At 34.9% G+C, this 19,561-nt stretch overlaps 3 protein-coding genes across 5 annotated transcripts in view; 2 read left to right on the top strand and 1 right to left on the bottom strand.

The window, feature by feature from the left end:
* LOC127797924 (cation/H(+) antiporter 15-like) lies at window positions 1-3,154 on the top strand. Its single transcript, XM_052331124.1, has 3 exons — window positions 1-267; window positions 622-1,617; window positions 1,753-3,154. The coding sequence occupies exons 1-3, from the start codon at window positions 52-54 to the stop codon at window positions 3,025-3,027; spliced, it is 2,487 nt and encodes an 828-aa protein (XP_052187084.1). The 5' UTR covers window positions 1-51; the 3' UTR covers window positions 3,028-3,154.
* An 8,480-nt stretch (window positions 3,155-11,634) lies between these two features.
* LOC127796399 (arogenate dehydrogenase 2, chloroplastic-like) lies at window positions 11,635-13,799 on the top strand. Of its 2 annotated transcripts, none has more exons than XM_052328526.1 (7): window positions 11,635-11,874; window positions 12,092-12,263; window positions 12,381-12,485; window positions 12,907-12,989; window positions 13,057-13,126; window positions 13,313-13,387; window positions 13,490-13,799. In XM_052328526.1, the coding sequence occupies exons 1-7, from the start codon at window positions 11,693-11,695 to the stop codon at window positions 13,580-13,582; spliced, it is 780 nt and encodes a 259-aa protein (XP_052184486.1). In that variant the 5' UTR covers window positions 11,635-11,692; the 3' UTR covers window positions 13,583-13,799. The 2 variants fall into 2 exon arrangements, with proteins under 2 accessions (XP_052184486.1, XP_052184485.1); XM_052328525.1 differs by having other exon boundaries at window positions 11,636-11,874; window positions 12,381-12,536.
* Window positions 13,800-17,630: 3,831 nt separating this feature from the next.
* Window positions 17,631-19,561, bottom strand: part of LOC127797566 (uncharacterized) — a 29,085-nt gene continuing 27,154 nt past the window's right edge. For both annotated transcript variants that reach the window (XM_052330574.1, XM_052330573.1), the window contains exon 9: window positions 17,631-18,029. In XM_052330574.1, coding sequence (XP_052186534.1) covers window positions 17,968-18,029 — 62 coding nt within the window. In that variant the 3' untranslated portion in view covers window positions 17,631-17,967. The remainder of the gene's footprint in view (window positions 18,030-19,561) is intronic.

The following is a 19,561-nucleotide window of genomic DNA, read 5'->3' as shown; positions in this document are numbered from 1 at the left end:
GTTAGGGATTTGGGCTAATTAATTAAGTTTCAAGCCCGAGAGTGAGTAATTATGGCATCGTTCCAAATTAAAGGAGACGGCGGCCCTGACATAATCTGCCATGACATTCATCTGGTTTCTTCTAGAGGGTTTTGGAAACAAAGCAACCCGCTCGACTACGCTATCCCTCTTCTGCTTCTGCAACTCTCTCTCATTTCCATGAGCTGCAGGCTCATCGATCTCTGTCTCCACCCGCTCCAACAGTCCTCCATTGTCTCCCAAATTTTAGTAGGTTTCCGGGTTCTCTCCCTTTCATCATCATGTTCTCATTCTCTGCTGCTACGTACTTGGATAAATTAGGAGGAGGATATATATTCATGGAGTTGTGAAAATATATGATTGAACTGGAAATATTAATAATAATAATATTTACATGTTTTGCTTCTTCTTCTTCTTTTTTTTTTTTTTTGCACGATCAATTATTGTTATAGACGAAAGCCATGCATGCCAATGACCTAGCTAATTAATTAGGAAGATATGCAGTTGAGTGATGATGGTAAGATATGCAGTTGAGTGATGATAGTGATACTTGAATTGACAGCGCCTTAATTAATTCCTAAATTGTATTGCGGCTTCTGGCAGGGAGGAATTGTATTTGGCCCTTCACTTCTAGGACAAGAAAGCACCATAGCAAGCAATTTGTTTCCCAGAAGAAGCACCATGGTGCTCGAAACATTCGCCTCATTTGGCCTCATGTTTTTCTTCTTCATAATGGGAGTGAAGGCCGACGCTAGCATGATGTTCCGCCCGGGAAAGATGGCCATGGCGATCGGCGCTCCGGTAATGATCTCCACCGCCGTGCTCACCACTGCTCTATCCTTCCTTCTCAAGAAATATGTTTCCATGGATGACAGTCTCGCAAAATCTCTCCCTCTCCTTGCAGCCTCCCAAACCTTGACTGCCTTTCCAAACATCGCTTGCATACTCACCGAGCTCAAGATCTTCAACACCGACCTTGGCCGCCTAGCCATGGCTTCCTCAATGTTCTGTGATATACTCGGCTTTAGCTTGGTGGCAGTTGGTTTCACAGTGCTGGCAAATACCCATTTAATTAGAGGAGTCATGGCGCTTGTTTCGGCCCTTTCGTTTGTGGCCTTCGTGGTGTGTGTTTTCCGGCCCGTGGTGTTATGGATTCGGAGGAATACGCCGGAAGAAAAGGCAATCGGAGGGACGTGTATCAGGAGCATACTCGCCGCCGTTCTTCTAGCCGGCCTGGTAGGCGAGCTTATCGGCCAGCATTTCATCTTCGGACCCATGGTTTTGGGGTTGGCCGTGCCGGAAGGGCCGCCCTTAGGAGCAGCCATAGTGGCGAAGCTCGATTCGCTGATTTCATCGCTGCTCTATCCCACCTTCCTCACTGTTAGTGGCCTGCAAACCAACATCTTCAAGATTGATTTACAAGCTGCCTATATCGTCTTCACCATAGTTCTCTTCGCTAGCTTGGTTAAGATCACAACCGTATTGATAGCAGCATATTACATTGGTATTCCCTTACGGGAAGCTCTGGCGCTCGGGCTCTTGCTGAACGCCAAAGGTATCTGCGAGCTTGTTGTTTACAACTTGTGCAGAGATGGTGAGGTGCGAAACTAGTCCTCCAAATTTTTGACTGCCCAAAACACCATTTATATTTTGGCTTGATTAATTGTAGTTTAGTTGTTGATGATCTGATTAATTTTACTATTTTGTATGATATTAAAATGTTAATGTTTACAGATTTTGAGTGATCAAGAGTTCGCCTTGGCTGTCATCTCGGTGGTGGCGGTGACGGCGATCATAGTGCCGCTAATAAAAATACTCTACGATCCAACTAGGCACAAGCTTCCAATCAAAAGAAGAACCATCCATCAATCAAAGCGCAGTGGGGAGCTGCGAATCCTTGTCTGCATCCACAAGCAAGAGAACATCCCCACAGTTGTCAACCTTCTAGAAGCTTCATGCGCCACAGAGGATAGCCCCATCGAAGTCACGGCGCTGCTGCTGGTAGAGCTCGTCGGCCGGACCACCCCAATGCTCATAGCCCACCAACCACACCAATCTTCGAAGGGCCATGCCAGCGGCAACAGGTCCGGCCACATCGTCAACGCTTTGCATCAATACCAGGATCGTCGGGAAGGATGCGTCACCGTTCAAACTTACAGCGCCATCTCGCAGATGGAGATCATGCACGAAGACATCTGTCGGATGTCGATAGATAGCGGTGCCACCATCGTAATCGTCCCGTTCCACAAACAGTGGGCCATCGACGGAAACATCGAGCGAGTCAACCGTACCATCCAACAGATGAACATCAAGGTCCTCGAGAAGGCGCCGTGCTCCGTCGGCATCCTCATTGATAGGGGAATTCTGAACGGGTCCCTTTCCATCGTCAACTCCCAGTCAACGTACAACGTTGCCGTGGTCTACATCGGCGGCCCCGACGACGTCGAGTCGCTAGCCTACGGCGCCCGCATGGCCAACCATGAAAACGTGACTCTCACGGTCATCCGATTCCTCCTCTTCGGCGGTGATAACGCCAGAGAACGCAAGCTGGACAACGATTTGATCGATGAAGTTCGGGAGGCCAACATGAGGAACGAGGCGTTTTCGTACCAAGAAGCGGTGGTGAGAGATGGGGTGGAGCTGACTGAGTGCATTAGGCGATTGGAAGAGGGTTTTGATCTGATTATAGCTGGGAGGCAACACCAGGACTCGAGCATTCTCCAGGGGCTGGGGGAGTGGAGCGAGTGCCCGGAGCTGGGTGTCATCGGAGATATGCTGGCGTCGCCGGACTTTGGCAGCGCCGCGTCGGTGTTGGTGGTGCAACAGCAGAGAGTGGTAGGAGGGACGTTGGTGAATCGCGCCACAAAAGGAGGAGGAGGTGGTGGTGGTGGTGCAGCTGATCATAGAGATATGGCCCTCCATCTCCATCATGGTGTAGCAGCAGCGGCAACATCTTCTACATTTGGGGTTGAAAATGGCCCAGCTGCCTGGCATATTTCAATGGAATGAGATTAGAATAATTATAATCTATTAATTAATTAATTAGTTATTTTTAAAATTTTTTTGTTTTCACATTCTCCATTTCAAAATTTTACTTTTGTCCTTCCATTTGTTCTCCTCTCCTCAACATGATTATGATCAGATGAGTATAAGTTTGAAATTAGATTAAGTTTATATATAGATATATATATATATCCCTTTGACTTTGAGTTTAATTCTCAATTACCCTGATTATTATGCTTATTTTTTTTATCTTGTATTAATTTCTTAATTAGTTTCTAATTACTTTCATAAGATGACGTTCATTTAGATACGCAATTTATTATCTTAAATCTCAAATTTCTAAACACTATATATTTATGAAATAACAAATTCAATTTGATTTTATAAATCAAAACAAATATATAATTCAAAAATTACTAATTAAAAACTAATATTGGAAATCAAACTCTATATATACAAATACTCACTGCTATTCACTTTAAAATTTGGAATTCATTTACAATGAATTTTACATAAATTTTATTTACAAATAAGTTATTATGTTTGGAATGAATTTAAAATATAAATTTCATTTTTCTGTTTTTTTTATTTTTTATATAATAACCCTGTTAAACTAAAAGAAAAAAATATTATAAAAAACATCAGTATCTTTTATATTCTGTAATATATACATATATATAATTTCAAAATTAATTCTCAAATTAAGAATTAACTAAATATATAACATGCTATACATACAGCATATTCTTATATACATTCTGATTTAATAGGACTAGATTGGACCAAATCGGTTCAATTCCTTAAGTCTAGAGAAAGTGGGAGGAAATAATATAAGGGTAAAACCATCAATTTCTAGAATTTGTGGAGGGGGGTCTTTATTTTTTTAAAAATATAAAGGTAACCAATATAATTTAGATAAGCCTTGGAATTGATAAGCCTAATTTAGGAAGGATATAAATGAGATTTTACGATGGATATAAGTGAAATTTTTGGAAGAATAGAGCTATAAGGTATTACTATCATAGTTTTGTGTGACCGAATCAATCGCAATGAGTGTCCTGGACCCTAGATAGTTAAAGAAAATGGAATAGTATTGACAAGTAATTTAAGGCATGATTTTAGGAGTAAAAAAAAATTGGATCGAGAATAATTTTTGATATAGTTGTGGATCAGGTTGAAAAATTGAATCGTCGTATGGGACTTTCAAAAAGTCAACAGAACCCTAAGTGGGCTCTAGTTTTACATAAGGATCAATCTCGAAGTGGTTTCAAGATGAAATAATGGTCCCATGAGGGCTTGGGGTCGAAATCAATCTTATCAAGTAATTTTGAGTTATTAATTTTGAAATTTTGATAGTTTAATTTAAATAAAATTAATATTTGAGAATATAATTGTAATTATGCATTGTTTATGTGGGGTTAAGAATTTAATTAAGGAATTTATATATAATTTTAATAAATTATATATATATATGTGTGTGTGTGAGTGGTGCGTGAAGGCCAAGGATTTGCTTGGCCAAGAAAAATGCAATTATAATATATATATAATGTAATTATTATATGTATATATAGAGTGACGATCAAATAATAGTTATATATATATATGATATTTATATATATATATATGTTGTGAGTTGCAAATTGAAGATTTGAGATCATGTGCCGACAACTTTAACATATATATATATATATGCGCATATGTGCTTGGAGGCCAAGCACCAAATCAAGAGTGCGATTTTGTTTACCCCCTCTAACGGGGTGAACCTAACCCTCATTAGTGAGGGTTAAAAAAATAATTTTTTTTAAAAAAATAATATTTTATCTTTATGTTGGAAATTGCAAAAATTAACCATGTTTTAAAAAAAAAAATTATTTTTAGAACTTAACTAAAAATGTGACAAGATTAAAATTGGATGGATTAGAACTTATAAAAAAATGACAGACTTATAAAAATAATTGACAGAGTTAAAACTGAGTCAAAATTGAAAAGTTATTGTTTTCGGTAATTAGTTTGTTTGAGCGGCTGAAAATGATTTTTTTCAAAAAAAAAAATGACAGACTTACAAAAATAATTGATAGGGTTAAAACTGAGTCAAAACTGAAAAGTGACTGTTTTCAGCAATTAGTTTATTTGAGTGGCTGAAAATAATTTTTTCAAAAAAGTGGCTAAAAACATTTTTTTTTAAACATGATTAATTTTTGCAATTTCCAATATAAGAATAAAATATTATTTTTTTTAAAAAAAATTATTTTTTTAATTCCCACTGATGGGGGTTACGTTCACCCCCGTTAAAGGGGGTGAACAAAATCGCACTCCCAAATCAAGGATTGACAAAGTCTGTGGATAAGGGTAAGCAAAAGTTTAGGTAAATCGAACCGAACCTATAAGTTTAGTCGGTTTAGTTCGATTTTTTATAAAAAATAATTCAGTTCGGTTATATTTTTTTTTTCTAAAAATCAGTTATTTAATTTAGTTTGATTATTTGTACCAAAATAATCGAATAACCGAAATTAGCGTGACCCACACCCCCTCCTCCGGCGCCCGAACCGAAAGTTACCCAAGTCCGTGACCCAATAACCCTCCCTCCCCCCAAGACAGCCACTCACCTAGAGTTTGGAGTCCAAGACCGACCGATAGAGAGAGGGAGAAAGAGAGCAAGAGCCTTCAGCAGACCAGCACAAATCGATCGATTTTGTGTCTGTCGGAGCATCACCATGGGTGAATCGGTGATGGTCACCTCCGCCTTCGACGCCTTTGTCGTTGGCAGTCGGTCGCACCCGCATTTCTCTTCGTCGTCTAGTCGTCCCCTTCATCTCCTTCGTTAGACCCACACCAAGGTAGCAGTCGTTCCATCATTTTCTTGTTTCTTCATTTCCTTCCTTGTGCTTGGACAATCGATCCACACCAACGACCACCGACCGTCTACAGAAGTTACTCAGGTTAGTATCGACAGTTAGGTTAGGGTTTTGTAAGATTTTTTATTTTTTTTAAACTTTCAGTTGTGTTTGGGTTTTGTATTCTCTCATACTATTCTCACTTGCCATATATTTTGTCTTATGGTTTAGAAATATTATCTTATGCATTGTATTTCTTCGTTTGCGTTGTATTTCTTCGTGTATTTCTTCTGCATTGTAAATGGCTTTTCATTTTTTTGTTCTTCTTCATTGTGATTGGATTTGTATTCTCTCATCAGTCTCGTGTGTATTCCTTCATTTGCACAAACAAGTAGCACAAACATTGTTCCTCTGTTTCTATAAATCAATTTGTTTCTATTATCAATTTCTGTATCAATTTCAACTTTTGCACAATCGATTTTCGGTTATCGGTTCGGTTAACTCAATTTAGATTTTGGTTAGTACGGTTTTGGTTAGTTCGGTTAGTTAGGATTAGTCGGTCGGTTCGGTTCGATTATTACATGTGGTTCGATTCGATTTGATTAGTATTTTTTGGTCGGTTCGGTTCGGTTCAGTTATAACCGAATGCACACCCCTATCTATGGGTGTAATCAGTAGTAGGATAGGAAGTATTATATATAATATTCACATATATGTTTGGAGACCAAGCACAAGATAAGTATAAATAGGCATTGGGTGGAAAGTGGAGAAGGCGTAAGGAAGAGAAGAGAAAGAAGGAAGAAGAGGAAAAGGAAAATGAAAATGAAGAGAAAAATAGAGGAAAAAATAATAAAAAGTTTTTGAAAAATTTTAAAAATTTATTTGAAGCTCAAGGAACGTGTTGGGGCTCGAAATTTAGCATTTAAAAGTTTGACACCACAGTCGAGGTTGAGCTCAAATTTTTAGGCATTCTAAGTTACATTTAAGGTGATTGGTTCTTCCCCAAAACTTGATTTACCGTGGGTGTTTCTACTCTAAAATTTGGTATTTGTGTTACCTAAATGTGTTGTGATTTTATGCAAAATGATTTTGTTGCACACGAACGGTAACTGGTGACGATTGGTTTCATGAGGGAGGTTCGTCCCTAAACGTTTTGTACTGAGACATTGTATTTTATAAAATGTCGTTTATATGATGATTGAGTTGTGATATATGGCATCGTCTTGCATTTTGTGTTGTTCATATGGAATGTTAAACTGGAATGTTGTCTAGATAGTGTAGCTGTAATTCCCCAAAGGTGTTGCCGGAATAATATATAGGGGTATCTTGTGTTGGTGTGCATGTAGAGATAGTCGCCTAGGTTTTCGTGCCGAGTCGTATGGTTAGGAAAGTTGTACTAGGATGACTAGGTGGTCCATATGGGATTTGAGTTGGGACTAGATAATGGTTCCTAGATGCTTTTGAGTGGGAACGTAATCCTTGACATAATTGTGGTGAGCCGGGTTCCTGCGTTGATGTGACCCTTCTGAGTTGGGAGTGGTAATGACTGTTCCCGTGATATTAGGGAGATGCATTGACCTTGCCCCTTTTAAGCCAGAACCGCGTCGTGTCAATGTGTCGGTATGGTGGCATAACCTTTAGAGAGATTTTTCTTTCCCCGTGGTAGGGTTAAGCGCTACGTGAGATTCTCTTGGGCTAAGGTTTGCCGGGTTGTGTCTGTTTATTCATCTCTTGCATACATTCATGAAAACGTATTTTTGAACTCTCACTTAAATGATTCATTATCTAATTTGGATTATGTCCATAGAATTTCAAACGTTCCAAGTGAAGGCAGCGATGCGAAAGGAAAAAGGATTGTCAAGGAGTGACAACGATTAGTGGATAGTTTATAATATGTCATTTTCAGTTATGTTTTACCTTTTGACGATGTCATGTAAAACGTTGGTTCGACTTTATGTTATGAATAAAGTGGTTTCGGTTATGGTCTATTGAGGTTTTGATCTAGGTTCTGCATTTGAGGTGATTTACCTATCTTAGTTTATTAATGATTTTAAGTTGATATTCTGAGAAGGTGTAACGAGATTTTTGGGGAACGATTTTTGTGTTGATTTTCTGTTAGAAAAAAAAATATATTCTCGAAATCTTACGTTACCTAACGTCTTAGGGAGAGCAGGGTGTTACAACCATCATCTTTCTGTCATTTTGATCTCTTCTACCATTCCATTGTTTTATCTACCACCATCGTTCTTCCATCTTCTCGATCTCGTCTTGATTTTGCCATTCTATCCGTTATCGTTGTCTTTTCATTTTCTTGATCTTGTCATGATTTCACTATTCTGTCATTTGATCTATTGTCGTCGTCTTTTCGTTTTCTCTATTTCATCGTGGTTTTGCCATTCCTTTCATTTTCGATTAACAACTACAACTCTCAACTGTTTGATGGCAACCAACAGCCGACAATCGTCCAACTTCTCATTTGTATGTATATGTTGCTTAGAAAAGTACCTAAGAGGGGGTGAATTGAGTTTTTCAAAGAAATTAATAATTTTAACTCTTTTGAAAACTCTTAAATTTGTGGTCTTAATATGTGATGATTGCAGTAAGATTAATAACAATAAAATCACACAATTACAAGAAATAAGAGAAATTTATAAAGATTCGACTCTAAAGAGCCTAATCCTTTCTCTCAAGACTTAGCTTGAGATTCCACTAGGGAGAAACAACATTAACTTTTAATTAGAACTAGAACCAACACTATCTTTTAATTGGAGTTAAAACCAACATACAATCCCTTGTCTAAGCAAAAACCACTAACACACTACTAGCGAATACAATTCTCTTACACAACAAGTGAGTAAAAATAACAAACTTGCAACAAGAGATAATTACAAATAAGTCACCAACAATTGAGAATTCCATCAGTGAGCACATTTCTAGCATTTCAAACTTTCTCACTCTTGTTTGAATATTCTATTAAGTTTGTGCTACACTTTGAGCCTCCATACTTATCCTATATATATACATCTTCCAAACACACTAGTCATTAAAGAAAATGTTAATATGAAGTTTGAAATTCAAAAAATGTTTACACTTTCTCAAATAATAAGAAAACATGTTTCACATTTAATTCAAAATAAATTTACTTTTTGCATAAAAAATCAAGATTTAAAAATTCAAATATAAGATTTTGAGACATAAATGATTAAAACAAGAAAACATGTCTAAAAGCAATTATCTTTTAATTTAAAATAAATTTACTTTTTGTATGAGTAAGAGAAAATATGTCTAAAAATAATTCTCCTTTAATTCAATATTTGAAAATTTAAATATAACCATTTAAGACATAAATTATTAAAACAAAAAAAAAAAATCTAAAAGCAATTCTCCTTTAATTCAAAATAAATTTACTTTTTGCATGAGTAAAATAAAACATGTCTCAAAACAATTCTCCTTGAATTCTAAATAAATTTACTTTATTCATGAGTAAGAAATATATTTATCAAGATATAAAAAATTTAAACATAAATTTTTGAAATATAAATGATCAAAAAAAGGAAACATATCTAAAGATAATCTACCTTTAATTCAAAACAAATTTATTTTTTGTAATAACTTTTAATTCAAAGTAAATTTAGATTTTATATAAATAAAAAATATATTTATACCATAAAAATATTTTTATTATCATTAAAATCATATTTACTTACTCTTGACCTTAATAGTATATATATTATTACCCCTAACTCTTTCTCAAGAAGATTGTGAATATATTATGTATATATATATTCTATGAATGATTGTATATGGTTTTGATTTGTGAATATATACATATATATGTGTGTGTGTGTGTAGAGAAAGAGAATGATGAAGTGAAGGAATTTTTATAAATTATATTATGTTTAATTTTTTTTAGATTTATTATTTGTTTTTAATTATTAAGATATGATCATGAATAATAGAATTTGTATTTATATTTGATTAAATAATTATTTTTTTATAATTTATATATTAGAAATTATATTTATAAAATAGCCCTTATATTTTTATTTATGTATTTTTTATATATTTTTATTTCTTATTTTTTAAAAAATATCATTTTTTTTCATTTTTATTTAATATCTTAATCACTTTTCATTTACATTTATGTGTTATCTAGTTGTAAATACCACCAAACAGATTATTTTATATTATATTTTTTTATTTTTACACCACTCTTTTGATACGGTTATTTTTGCCCATGGGTTGGCTCGCCTCATAGCCCGGCCTGTTACTGTAGCAGATAGGCTAGGCTAGCCCGCCCAGCAAAATGAGGGTCGTGCCGGGCTAGTAATATATAACCCATGGCCCGGCCCGACCCACCAAAATGGCCCGTGGACCAGCCCACCAACTAGTTCGCTAAAATAGTTCGGCTCGGTCCATCAAAAATAAAAAAAATATTTAAAAAATTATTGTAATGTTTATAAGCATAATTATGTTTGTAAACATAATATTTATTATGTTTGTAAACATAATTATATTTATAAACATAATGTTTACTGTAAATATAATTTTACAAACATAAAAATTATAAGTAAACAATGTTTACTTATAAACATATTTTAAAAAATCTTTGTTACATTTGAGAAAAAAAAATATTTAAAAAATTATGTTTAAAGAAATTAAAAATAAATGGTTTACGGGTCGACCTTGCCTAGCAAGCCCAAGGCCTGGCCCAGCCCACTTTGGCCCATTTATTAAGGGCCACAGGGTTGTGTCGGGCCCCAATTTCCATTTCATTGGCCCAACTCGGCCCCGACCCCTTCGCGGGCCAAGCGAGATGCGGGTCGAGCCAGGTCAGCCCGCCTATTTCCCATCTCTAGATCAACCCACTACCCAAAATCTAACGCTCATTCCCAAAGAGTCGTTTAGGGAATCAATGTTACTTCACAATTATTTGGCTAACTCTAACGCATCGTCAAATTCTTCGTCAAGTTATATTGATAGCAAGCTAATTGAATTTGTCTACAACATTGCTGCCATCACCAAATCAACTCGCTAAACTTTTGGCAAAATTCAATTCTCTCATTAAATTTGGCGATCAATTTTGTTCAAGCCATTCTCATCATCTCTCTCCCACAACGATCATCTTAACATTGGAGAAAGCTCAACTAAACGCGGTGAAAGACAAAATCAACCAGAAAAGACAAGTTACAAATGTGATGACCAGTAAATCTATAAAAAAATAAATTATAGACACGACAAAAGTTAAAATTGAGATGACAAGCATCAAATCTGACAGCAACAACAATGAATAGAACACATGGTGGCAGGTTGTTCATCGTCTTGCATAGACAAATCTAAGTTTGTGATTTTGAATTTTTATTTATTTATTTATGTATTGAATTAGTGATATTATATATTTATGTATTTGATTATTGATTTGTATATTTGATTATTAATTTTGTGTATATGTGCATTTGATTATTTTGTATATGTATATATCTGGTTATTTTATATATTTAATTATTAATTATATATATGTGTATTTGATTAAAATTTTAAATTTATTATTATAAAATTATTTCAAACAATTTTGTTAAATAATTGTATTTAAAAAATATTAGTAAATTAATTTAAAAATATATTAAATATTATTAAAATTTAATAACGTAATATTTATTATTAAATTAAAAAAATAAATAATAAATAGTTAAATAGAGAGTACGGTTGTAACAAGTATAACTTTTAAGATAAAATTAAAATAAAAAATAAATTATTTATAATATAACATATAGCAAATAGGATGATGATTTGAAGTCAACCTCCCCCAATCATCTCTCTGGTACACCTCCGTGCCAATGGCGGAACCTCCTCCTTCCTCCTCCTCGTCACGGCGCCGCCTCAAGATTGGCATAATAGGGTTCGGCCCCTTCGGCCAGTTCCTTTCCAAAACTATCCTCAAACACGGCCACACCATCACCGCCACCTCCCGCACCGACCACTCCCACCTCGCTTCCGATTTGGGGATCTCATTTCACAGGTATTCATTATTCCCACCCATCATTTCCCTTCAAATATTCTCTCTTTTCTTATTCTAACTTTGTCTCACATCGAATCCGCCAAAAAAGTTCATAGTTATAACCAAACAGAGTGTACAATGTCTAAAGTTGCTTTTGAACAGGATTATTTCAAATAACATCATTTGAAATCCTCCATCCAAATGCAACCTAATAAATTTCAACGTCTTGCATTGGCAGAGACATGAATGGATTTGTGGAGGCAGACAACGACGTGATACTGATTAGTACGTCAATCGTGAGCCTATCGGACGTTGTGAGTTCGATGCCATTCCACAGCCTGAAACGGGCAGCCACACTCTTTGTGGACGTGCTCTCGGTCAAGGAATACCCAAAAGAGTTTCTACTGCAAGTATGCAAATTACGTACCTTTGATCTTGATGTGGCTAGCAATTGGCTGGTATTCTTTGTGTTTTTGTATTGTGAAGCTTGTTTCTTCTGTGGGTGATGACGTTCTTGCATTTGGAAGGTGCTGCCTCCAGAATCAGACTTGCTTTGCACGCACCCCATGTTTGGACCTGAGAGCGGGAGAGATGGGTGGAATGGCCTCAACTTTATGTATGAAAAGGTCCGGGTAAGGGATCATGCTGTCTGCTCAAGTTTCCTTGGAATTTTCAAAGATGAGGTTAGTATCTATCCTAACATGGCAGTCCCAAATTGTGCGAATCGAGCTGACAAGAACAATAATCACAAGCATTGAAGTCAATATGCCAGGTCGCGTACATGAATTTTAATTCTTTACCCGGACGAGCATAACATGTTTGAAAATACACAGACAACCATTACAGGGCCTGCTAAGTACATTAGCGTTGCAAATTGTAGCAAGTGATGGAGATGACTATACAAAGAAAAGCAAGAAAATTGATAATATAAAGAAAGAAAATTGAACATACATGGTCAATCTGATCAAATAGTTTCTATAAACTGTAAGAAGTAGGAGGATTTACAGTTTAAGATTTAGGGGGTCCTGATCATTGCTTCACCGGTTGATGTAGGGTTGCAAAATGCTGGAAATGTCTTGTGAAGAGCACGACAAATTGGCTGCTAGAAGTCAATTTCTCACTCACGCAGTTGGCAGGTATTACAATGTCTTGCCTCTTTACCATGAAAGAACTACAGAGGAAGTCAACTTCATTCTTTGACAGGACCTTGTCAGAAATGAAGATCGAGTCTACATCCATAGACACCAAGAATTTTCAGTCACTGGTTAAATTGGTAAGAGTTCACTGTTTCATATCCTTCCTCTTCTTTAGTTGGAACCATTTCTATGAACTTCTTGTTTCATCTGGCCACTCAGAGGAAGAGGGAAATAACAATTTCCTTTTCTTTCATGTTCTGGGAGACCATACAAAGGCCAAATTAATATAATGATAAAGCACACTAACATGAAATTGTTGGCAGAAAGAAAGCACGACGAAAGATAGTTTCGATCTGTTTTGTGGGTTATTTGTCCATAATAAATATGCCAGAGAAGAGGTATGGAACTTATTCCTTTGTCTAAAAATTTGGTTTATGAAAATAATGCTGCAAGTTGAAAGTTTATTTAAGAGAATAAAGATTAAAAGATAAATGTTGCAGCTGAAGAACCTAGAAGTAGCTTTTCAGAATGTTAAAAGGAAGCTGCTAGATGGGATGAGCAAGAAGTTGGATCTGAGTGTCTCTAACCATTGACAAAGAACACCATTCAAATGTTGTACTATATTCGACTCATGTTCTGCCTTCACTTAGTGCATGAATGCTCTTCACAATATAGTTTGATTATTATTCTCTTTTTCTTTTTTCTTTTTTGAGAATGATGGCATCATTGCTGTAAGTTAAGATCAAATAAAAAACATAATCTTGTACTTATTTGATTCCTTCTTCTATGATAGATACAGAATTGCTTGGATGTTTAGAATTCTTCCGCACATTTCTAACAATTTAATGCGAAGAATTGGTTGCAATTTCTTGCCTTTTTGTTTTCTTTTTTTGAAGCACAAAACATTGCTTGATAACTGATCACAGTTTTTAAAAAGTGAAGATTGAAAATGGAAGCTAGGTAAAAAATAAAAGATAGTTCAACTTGTGTTTCAAAACAATGCTGGCATTTTTCAAAGAATATGTCTTTCTATGGTATTAAATCGTTAATGCTATAATATTTGTATTGTAATAGTATGATGATGCTATTATTATAATATTATCATATAAAGAATATTATGTTATTGCTAATGCTATATAACATTGCAATAGTTTTAATATAAGATCCAACCAATACATTCTAGGGGATTTTCTCACTCTTAAATAAGTATACAATCATCTTGACTATATAATTTAAATAAAATGCATTGTCATAGCAACACTTAAGAAGTTAGTATACTCCTAGCTCCATGTTTTGTTGCATATAACGGCCTTTTGTATTGATGAGAGAAGCAGGATTATGAGATGTAAGATCATGAGATGTGTGCATAATAACTTCATGTCAGTTTTAAGAAGAATGAAAGAAGCTCAGGTTGCGTTCTCTTTGTTTTTCAATTTTCAGTTTTGAGTTTTGAATTCATTTTCAGTTTTCTGTTTTGATAATCTATTTTTAGAAAATTGAAAACGCGTTCTCTTTGTCATTTTGAAAAATTATTTTTCAAAACAGAAAATTAGAAAACGCGTTCTGTCTGAAATTTTGAAAATATTTTATTCAATAAATTTGATTATTAAGTAAATTATAAATATTTAATGTTAATATATTATTAAAAAAATATATACATTTTAAAGTTAATGAATTTTGTAATATTTTTTTTCATTATAATAATAAAATATGAATAAATAAATAAATAGATGTATTTTGAGTTTAGAGTTTGTTTTGGATGAAAACACTCAAAATAACTTTTTGTTGTTTTGAGTTTTATTTACAATTTTTTTTTTATTTTCAAAAATACATTTTTAAAAACAGCAAAGAGAACGCGTTTTTATTATTTTAGAAAATTAAAAACTAAAAATGACTTAAAAACAGTAAAGAGAACTCAAGTTTCCGACAAGATCCAGTAACTTCATGTGGTAGATTTGCTATGAACTCTATGTCGCTAGTCGTTTATCAAAAAATAGATTAGGCAGAAGTTAAATTCTCAATTTGAACAAATAACAACCTCGGTTTCATAGTTTGTTCATAATTTAAGCAGATAATAATTTTGGTTTCACTAGAATATTAGCATTTCAAAAGATCTGAAAACAGCAAAAACAAGCTAAGATTAAAATCAGATCTGCGTCAAAAATAGCAGCCTATTCAACAAAAAGAAGACCTAATAATAGAAAATAAGGAAACTTGAGTCAGAATATTATGACCGAAGGAATCATAAGCAAGGATTCCCCCAACTTGTGAAGCCATACACTTACTCGTAAATCTCTGCCAAGATATCCTTCAAATTCGTAATCAAATCGGAATCATCAAGCATGATATCCTCGCCAATTTCACCAAAGTGCAGCAGTAATTTGCATAACAAATAATCCATAGAACAAGTATCTTGACGAGGGAAAAATCTCGAAGATCATAACTATCTTGATGTCATCGCGAATTAACCAACAAATAGAGGACACGTGTTCCCCAAAGGATAATTGAGAGAATTACCACTGACTTAAGCTGGGAAGGGCACGTGTCCAGGTTGACCTAGAGAATACCTAGAAGCCCAAATCTAAGTCCAGCGAGCGTATCCCGATATTTTCTGCTCCCATGGCTCTCCCGAAGCCCCTAAAGACGATTGTTGTCTTGAGATTTTTGAAGATGATGGGCATATTCGTTCCTTCCAAGATCGTGATTTTTAAATTGAGGGGATCATTATCCCAAAATGCTTGGAGAATAACTTTTCCCTACTCGTGGAAACAAACTCAGCAACGGGTCCTTCCACAATATTGAGAAGATTTTCTCCAACGAAAAAAGAGGAAATTCCTATCTTCGGGGAACGACTCCCGCGCTACATAAATATGAGTGAATCCACCCAGGAAAGGGAATCCATTTTTTGGGTTTTCTTTGGTTTTCTATGAACAATCTCTAGTTTTGATAATTTTGGGAACTGATTTAAACGTCGGAGTGATCACAGAAATAGCAAATTCCCGACTCTTTTATAGGTACTTAGTTTGAGATAAGGATGGTGATCGTCCATCATCATATCTCAACAGTAACTCGTCATCGGAATAAAGGTTAATGGAGTGTTTTGACATAAATCAAACCTTGTTTCGATTTATTAGTCGAGCTCTTCCTCTGGATTAGAGTCATACGCTTCCAAGTTTCAACTTCAAAGATATTCTAAAGATCAGTCGAGTTTTTTCCTAGAAATCGGAAAACACTCAACTGAACTCGGGGAGCTGCTACCGAACTCGCTGGCCGGATTCCGAGATTGATCTGGCGGTGATTCTGACCGGGAAGCATGGATTTCAGGGGGGAAATATCTTGCCAGATTCGTCTTTCCGATCACGCGGAGGCAGGATCATGAAAACTGAACCGAAAGCTACTAATGACTGAATCATCAAAGATCTCTTAAAATAAGCAATCCTTTTATTCATCAATGTCAATCAGACCACTTGCCGAAAGAATAGCTTAAATAAAGCTAATAATTGATCAACACAATCAAATTAAATAATATATGCGAGTTTTAATATTATATACTTTCAAACAACTAACAGAGAGGCATCCAAATGTTATAAATAAGACTCAAAAACTTATCAAAGAGGGACTTATAAGTGATGATTTGTGGCATATATTGATAATTATTCCCATTTCACACACATGCACACTCAATTCAAGTGCTGTGGAATGGAGAAACCTTCTTTATTTGAACACAAGATTCAAAGATAAACTTGAAAATGTTACACATAGTCAGACACAAATTCATATAGGAGATAAAAAGGTAAGTTTTGTAAAAATTATCACATTTAAGTAATTATTGATTGAACGAAAGAGAGTCTCATATTTGCTTATTTAAGTAATATTTGTTAATTAATATATAAATAAAAAAATGTGAGATATAAAAAACATTCTAAACAAAAGTGATTTTTATTATGTTTGTTAAATTTATCTAAAAAGAAGTCGTGTGACTTTTTATTTTTGACTTTCTAAATAAATTTATCTCTCTCATTCGAATAAGTATCTAACTTTTTATCTAAAATTTTACTTATTTTACTTATTTTAACAAACACTACCTTATTATATTAAATCCTTCAACTCAAATGATATAAAATGGGGATGGATCTAACCTCTTTTGGTTTGAAATAATACTGAACATAAGATTCAAAAAAGAAACTATATATGTTTGACACAAAGCTACGCAAACCAAATTTGAAAACACAAATTAATAACCATAAATTGTGTATCAAAGATCCCTGTGCAGAATAAATTTCACCAACACTTGATCTATTCATAAGATTAGATTTCATGAAACTAATTTTGACATCTCGTTGTTTGTGTTACAATTATGCGCATTATTATCTAAACTATTGTATATAATTCCTAATAAATTATCAATGATAACATTATTAATCTTTGGACTCTTAAACTATGTTTAAGCATGTGGGGTAACCACCCACTCCTATGTGAAATATGGCATTTGAAATCGAGACCATATTTTTGTGACTGAGCCCAACTCTAGCTGGGCTGCCAGCTTGGGGCTTGTACCCTTAAATTTTCCACTTGAGAATGAAAGTCCATGCATGCATAATGAAATAAGCCGAGGGGTAATTCGGAATTCCCCACCACAGCGGTCCAGAATTGTTGACATATATTGGACCAGCAGATGCATAGTTTCCCATCTGCATCAAAAATGTATAGCTGCACTAATATACAGAAGACATGCCTCGTACAACTGGTACTTCTCTTCTAACACAAAAAGAATTTGGATATTCCATTTTAGAAACCACTGAACTGACAAACACTAGCAAACTACTTCAACCAGCTATAAACCTGAGATCCCAAGTTTCAAAATGCGACAAGGAGCCATGACAAGAGAATGAACTGAACAATTTGAAGAAGTAGACTGCAAGTTCTGAAGCTCTCCCACAGAGGCGACAACTTATTTATCGCAAATGGGTCACGGGGTTCAATTGATACCGTGAAATGATGGCAAGACAGCAATAAGGGCGTCCCCATATCCAACTGCATCTGTAAATGGCAGAAAGTAAAAGAAATAATAAGCAAAAGTTTATAGCTAAACACGCAATTCAAGTTGGTGCTTAAACGGGTATGGCTTTCCTTCTATTTTCTTTCTTCCTATGCTTAATTAGTTTTCGTTTTCTGATTAAGAAGCACTTGGATGGTTTGTGCATAGAAGTTGACCAACCTGGCACATGTTGCCATTACTTCAGTAATATAATATGCTTCAACAAAACATAAAAATGAAACAGCCAATGACAAGCTAAGTAAAAAAAAAAAGGATGGCTGTGACAAAATAAAATTATTTATGCAGATGCATTGCCGCGTGAACTTTAGATTATTCATCTTCCTTTCATTTTTTTCTTTTCCCTTTAAACAAATCCTAGTTGCAATAATAGCACGAAGTTGTCTCTTTTGTGCAAAAGTCACGACAATGGACTAAGGACTAGTATAACCGTGAATGCCTCAAAAGGACGCATTCCCAATGCACAAGGCTGGCCACTTTGCGAGGATAGTTTTTGGACATGACATTACTATTTCTTTGCAAAGATACTGTTTCCACGACTCAAATCCATAAACAAGCAGTTAATAGGATCCATTTTACCGATACTACCAAGGCTCACCCTCATATCCATAAATGCCTCATGTCCAAAAATAATGTATACTTCCATAACAGATAAACTGTTTTTTCTTTACAACAGCTAAGTCCCTAGATAGAAATTGACTAAAAATAACTAGAATTCATGTAGCCAATACCACATAGTTAGTGGGATGAAGGCTTGGCATGTTGTTGTAATGCTCTGTCAACTAAGTAATGGGTTGAAAACCTGCATTATTCTAATCATGAAATAGTGTTGAAGCACCTTGCCAAGTCCAAAGGAGGATATTGCCATGGTTATCAAAACCAAAGCAGATATCAAACCAGTAAAAGAAATGAGCAGTAGGACGGCGCAGCTCCTACCCCAAATTTTAGACGCCCTCGAGGCTTATAAGAGTCAAAATGTCAAATTCTTTGATATTCTTCTTTAACAAATGAGCTACTGGGACACATGGTTGTGTGGTGCATTAAGATTAGAGTGCAAGCTGCCTTTAAGGCTTCAACACAAGAATTACAGATATGAACACAGGACATACACACAACACAACCTGGATACAGGCATATCAATTTTTACTGAAATAGGACTCGACACAATGACACATCAAATAACAAACAATGTATTCTTTATATACATATAAAAACAACCTCATACTCAACATAACAGGAAATAAGTGTGATTTAAATGTCTTAATACATATTTTAGAGAACTTATATTATGAAAGTTTTGGAATTTAAGATTCTTAAAATAAAAAATTCAATTGGGAGGACCAATAAATGACAACCATGCAGTCAAGATATATGGGAACCATCACTGAATATTAGTTTTACAAGACTAGGATTTTTAGTTTTACCTTATGCAATTAGGGACCTCTTTTTTTTTTTTTTTCTCTGGTTTTTTGAATGTTAACGAAGTTTATAATAGACTTTAAGTAGCATTGGATAA

The sequence above is a fragment of the Diospyros lotus genome, chromosome 3, assembly GCF_014633365.1.
Source record: "Diospyros lotus cultivar Yz01 chromosome 3, ASM1463336v1, whole genome shotgun sequence".
Taxonomy (NCBI): Eukaryota; Viridiplantae; Streptophyta; class Magnoliopsida; order Ericales; family Ebenaceae; genus Diospyros; species Diospyros lotus.
Note: the sequence above shows the minus strand (reverse complement) of the source record. Positions and strands in the feature narration are given on the sequence as shown.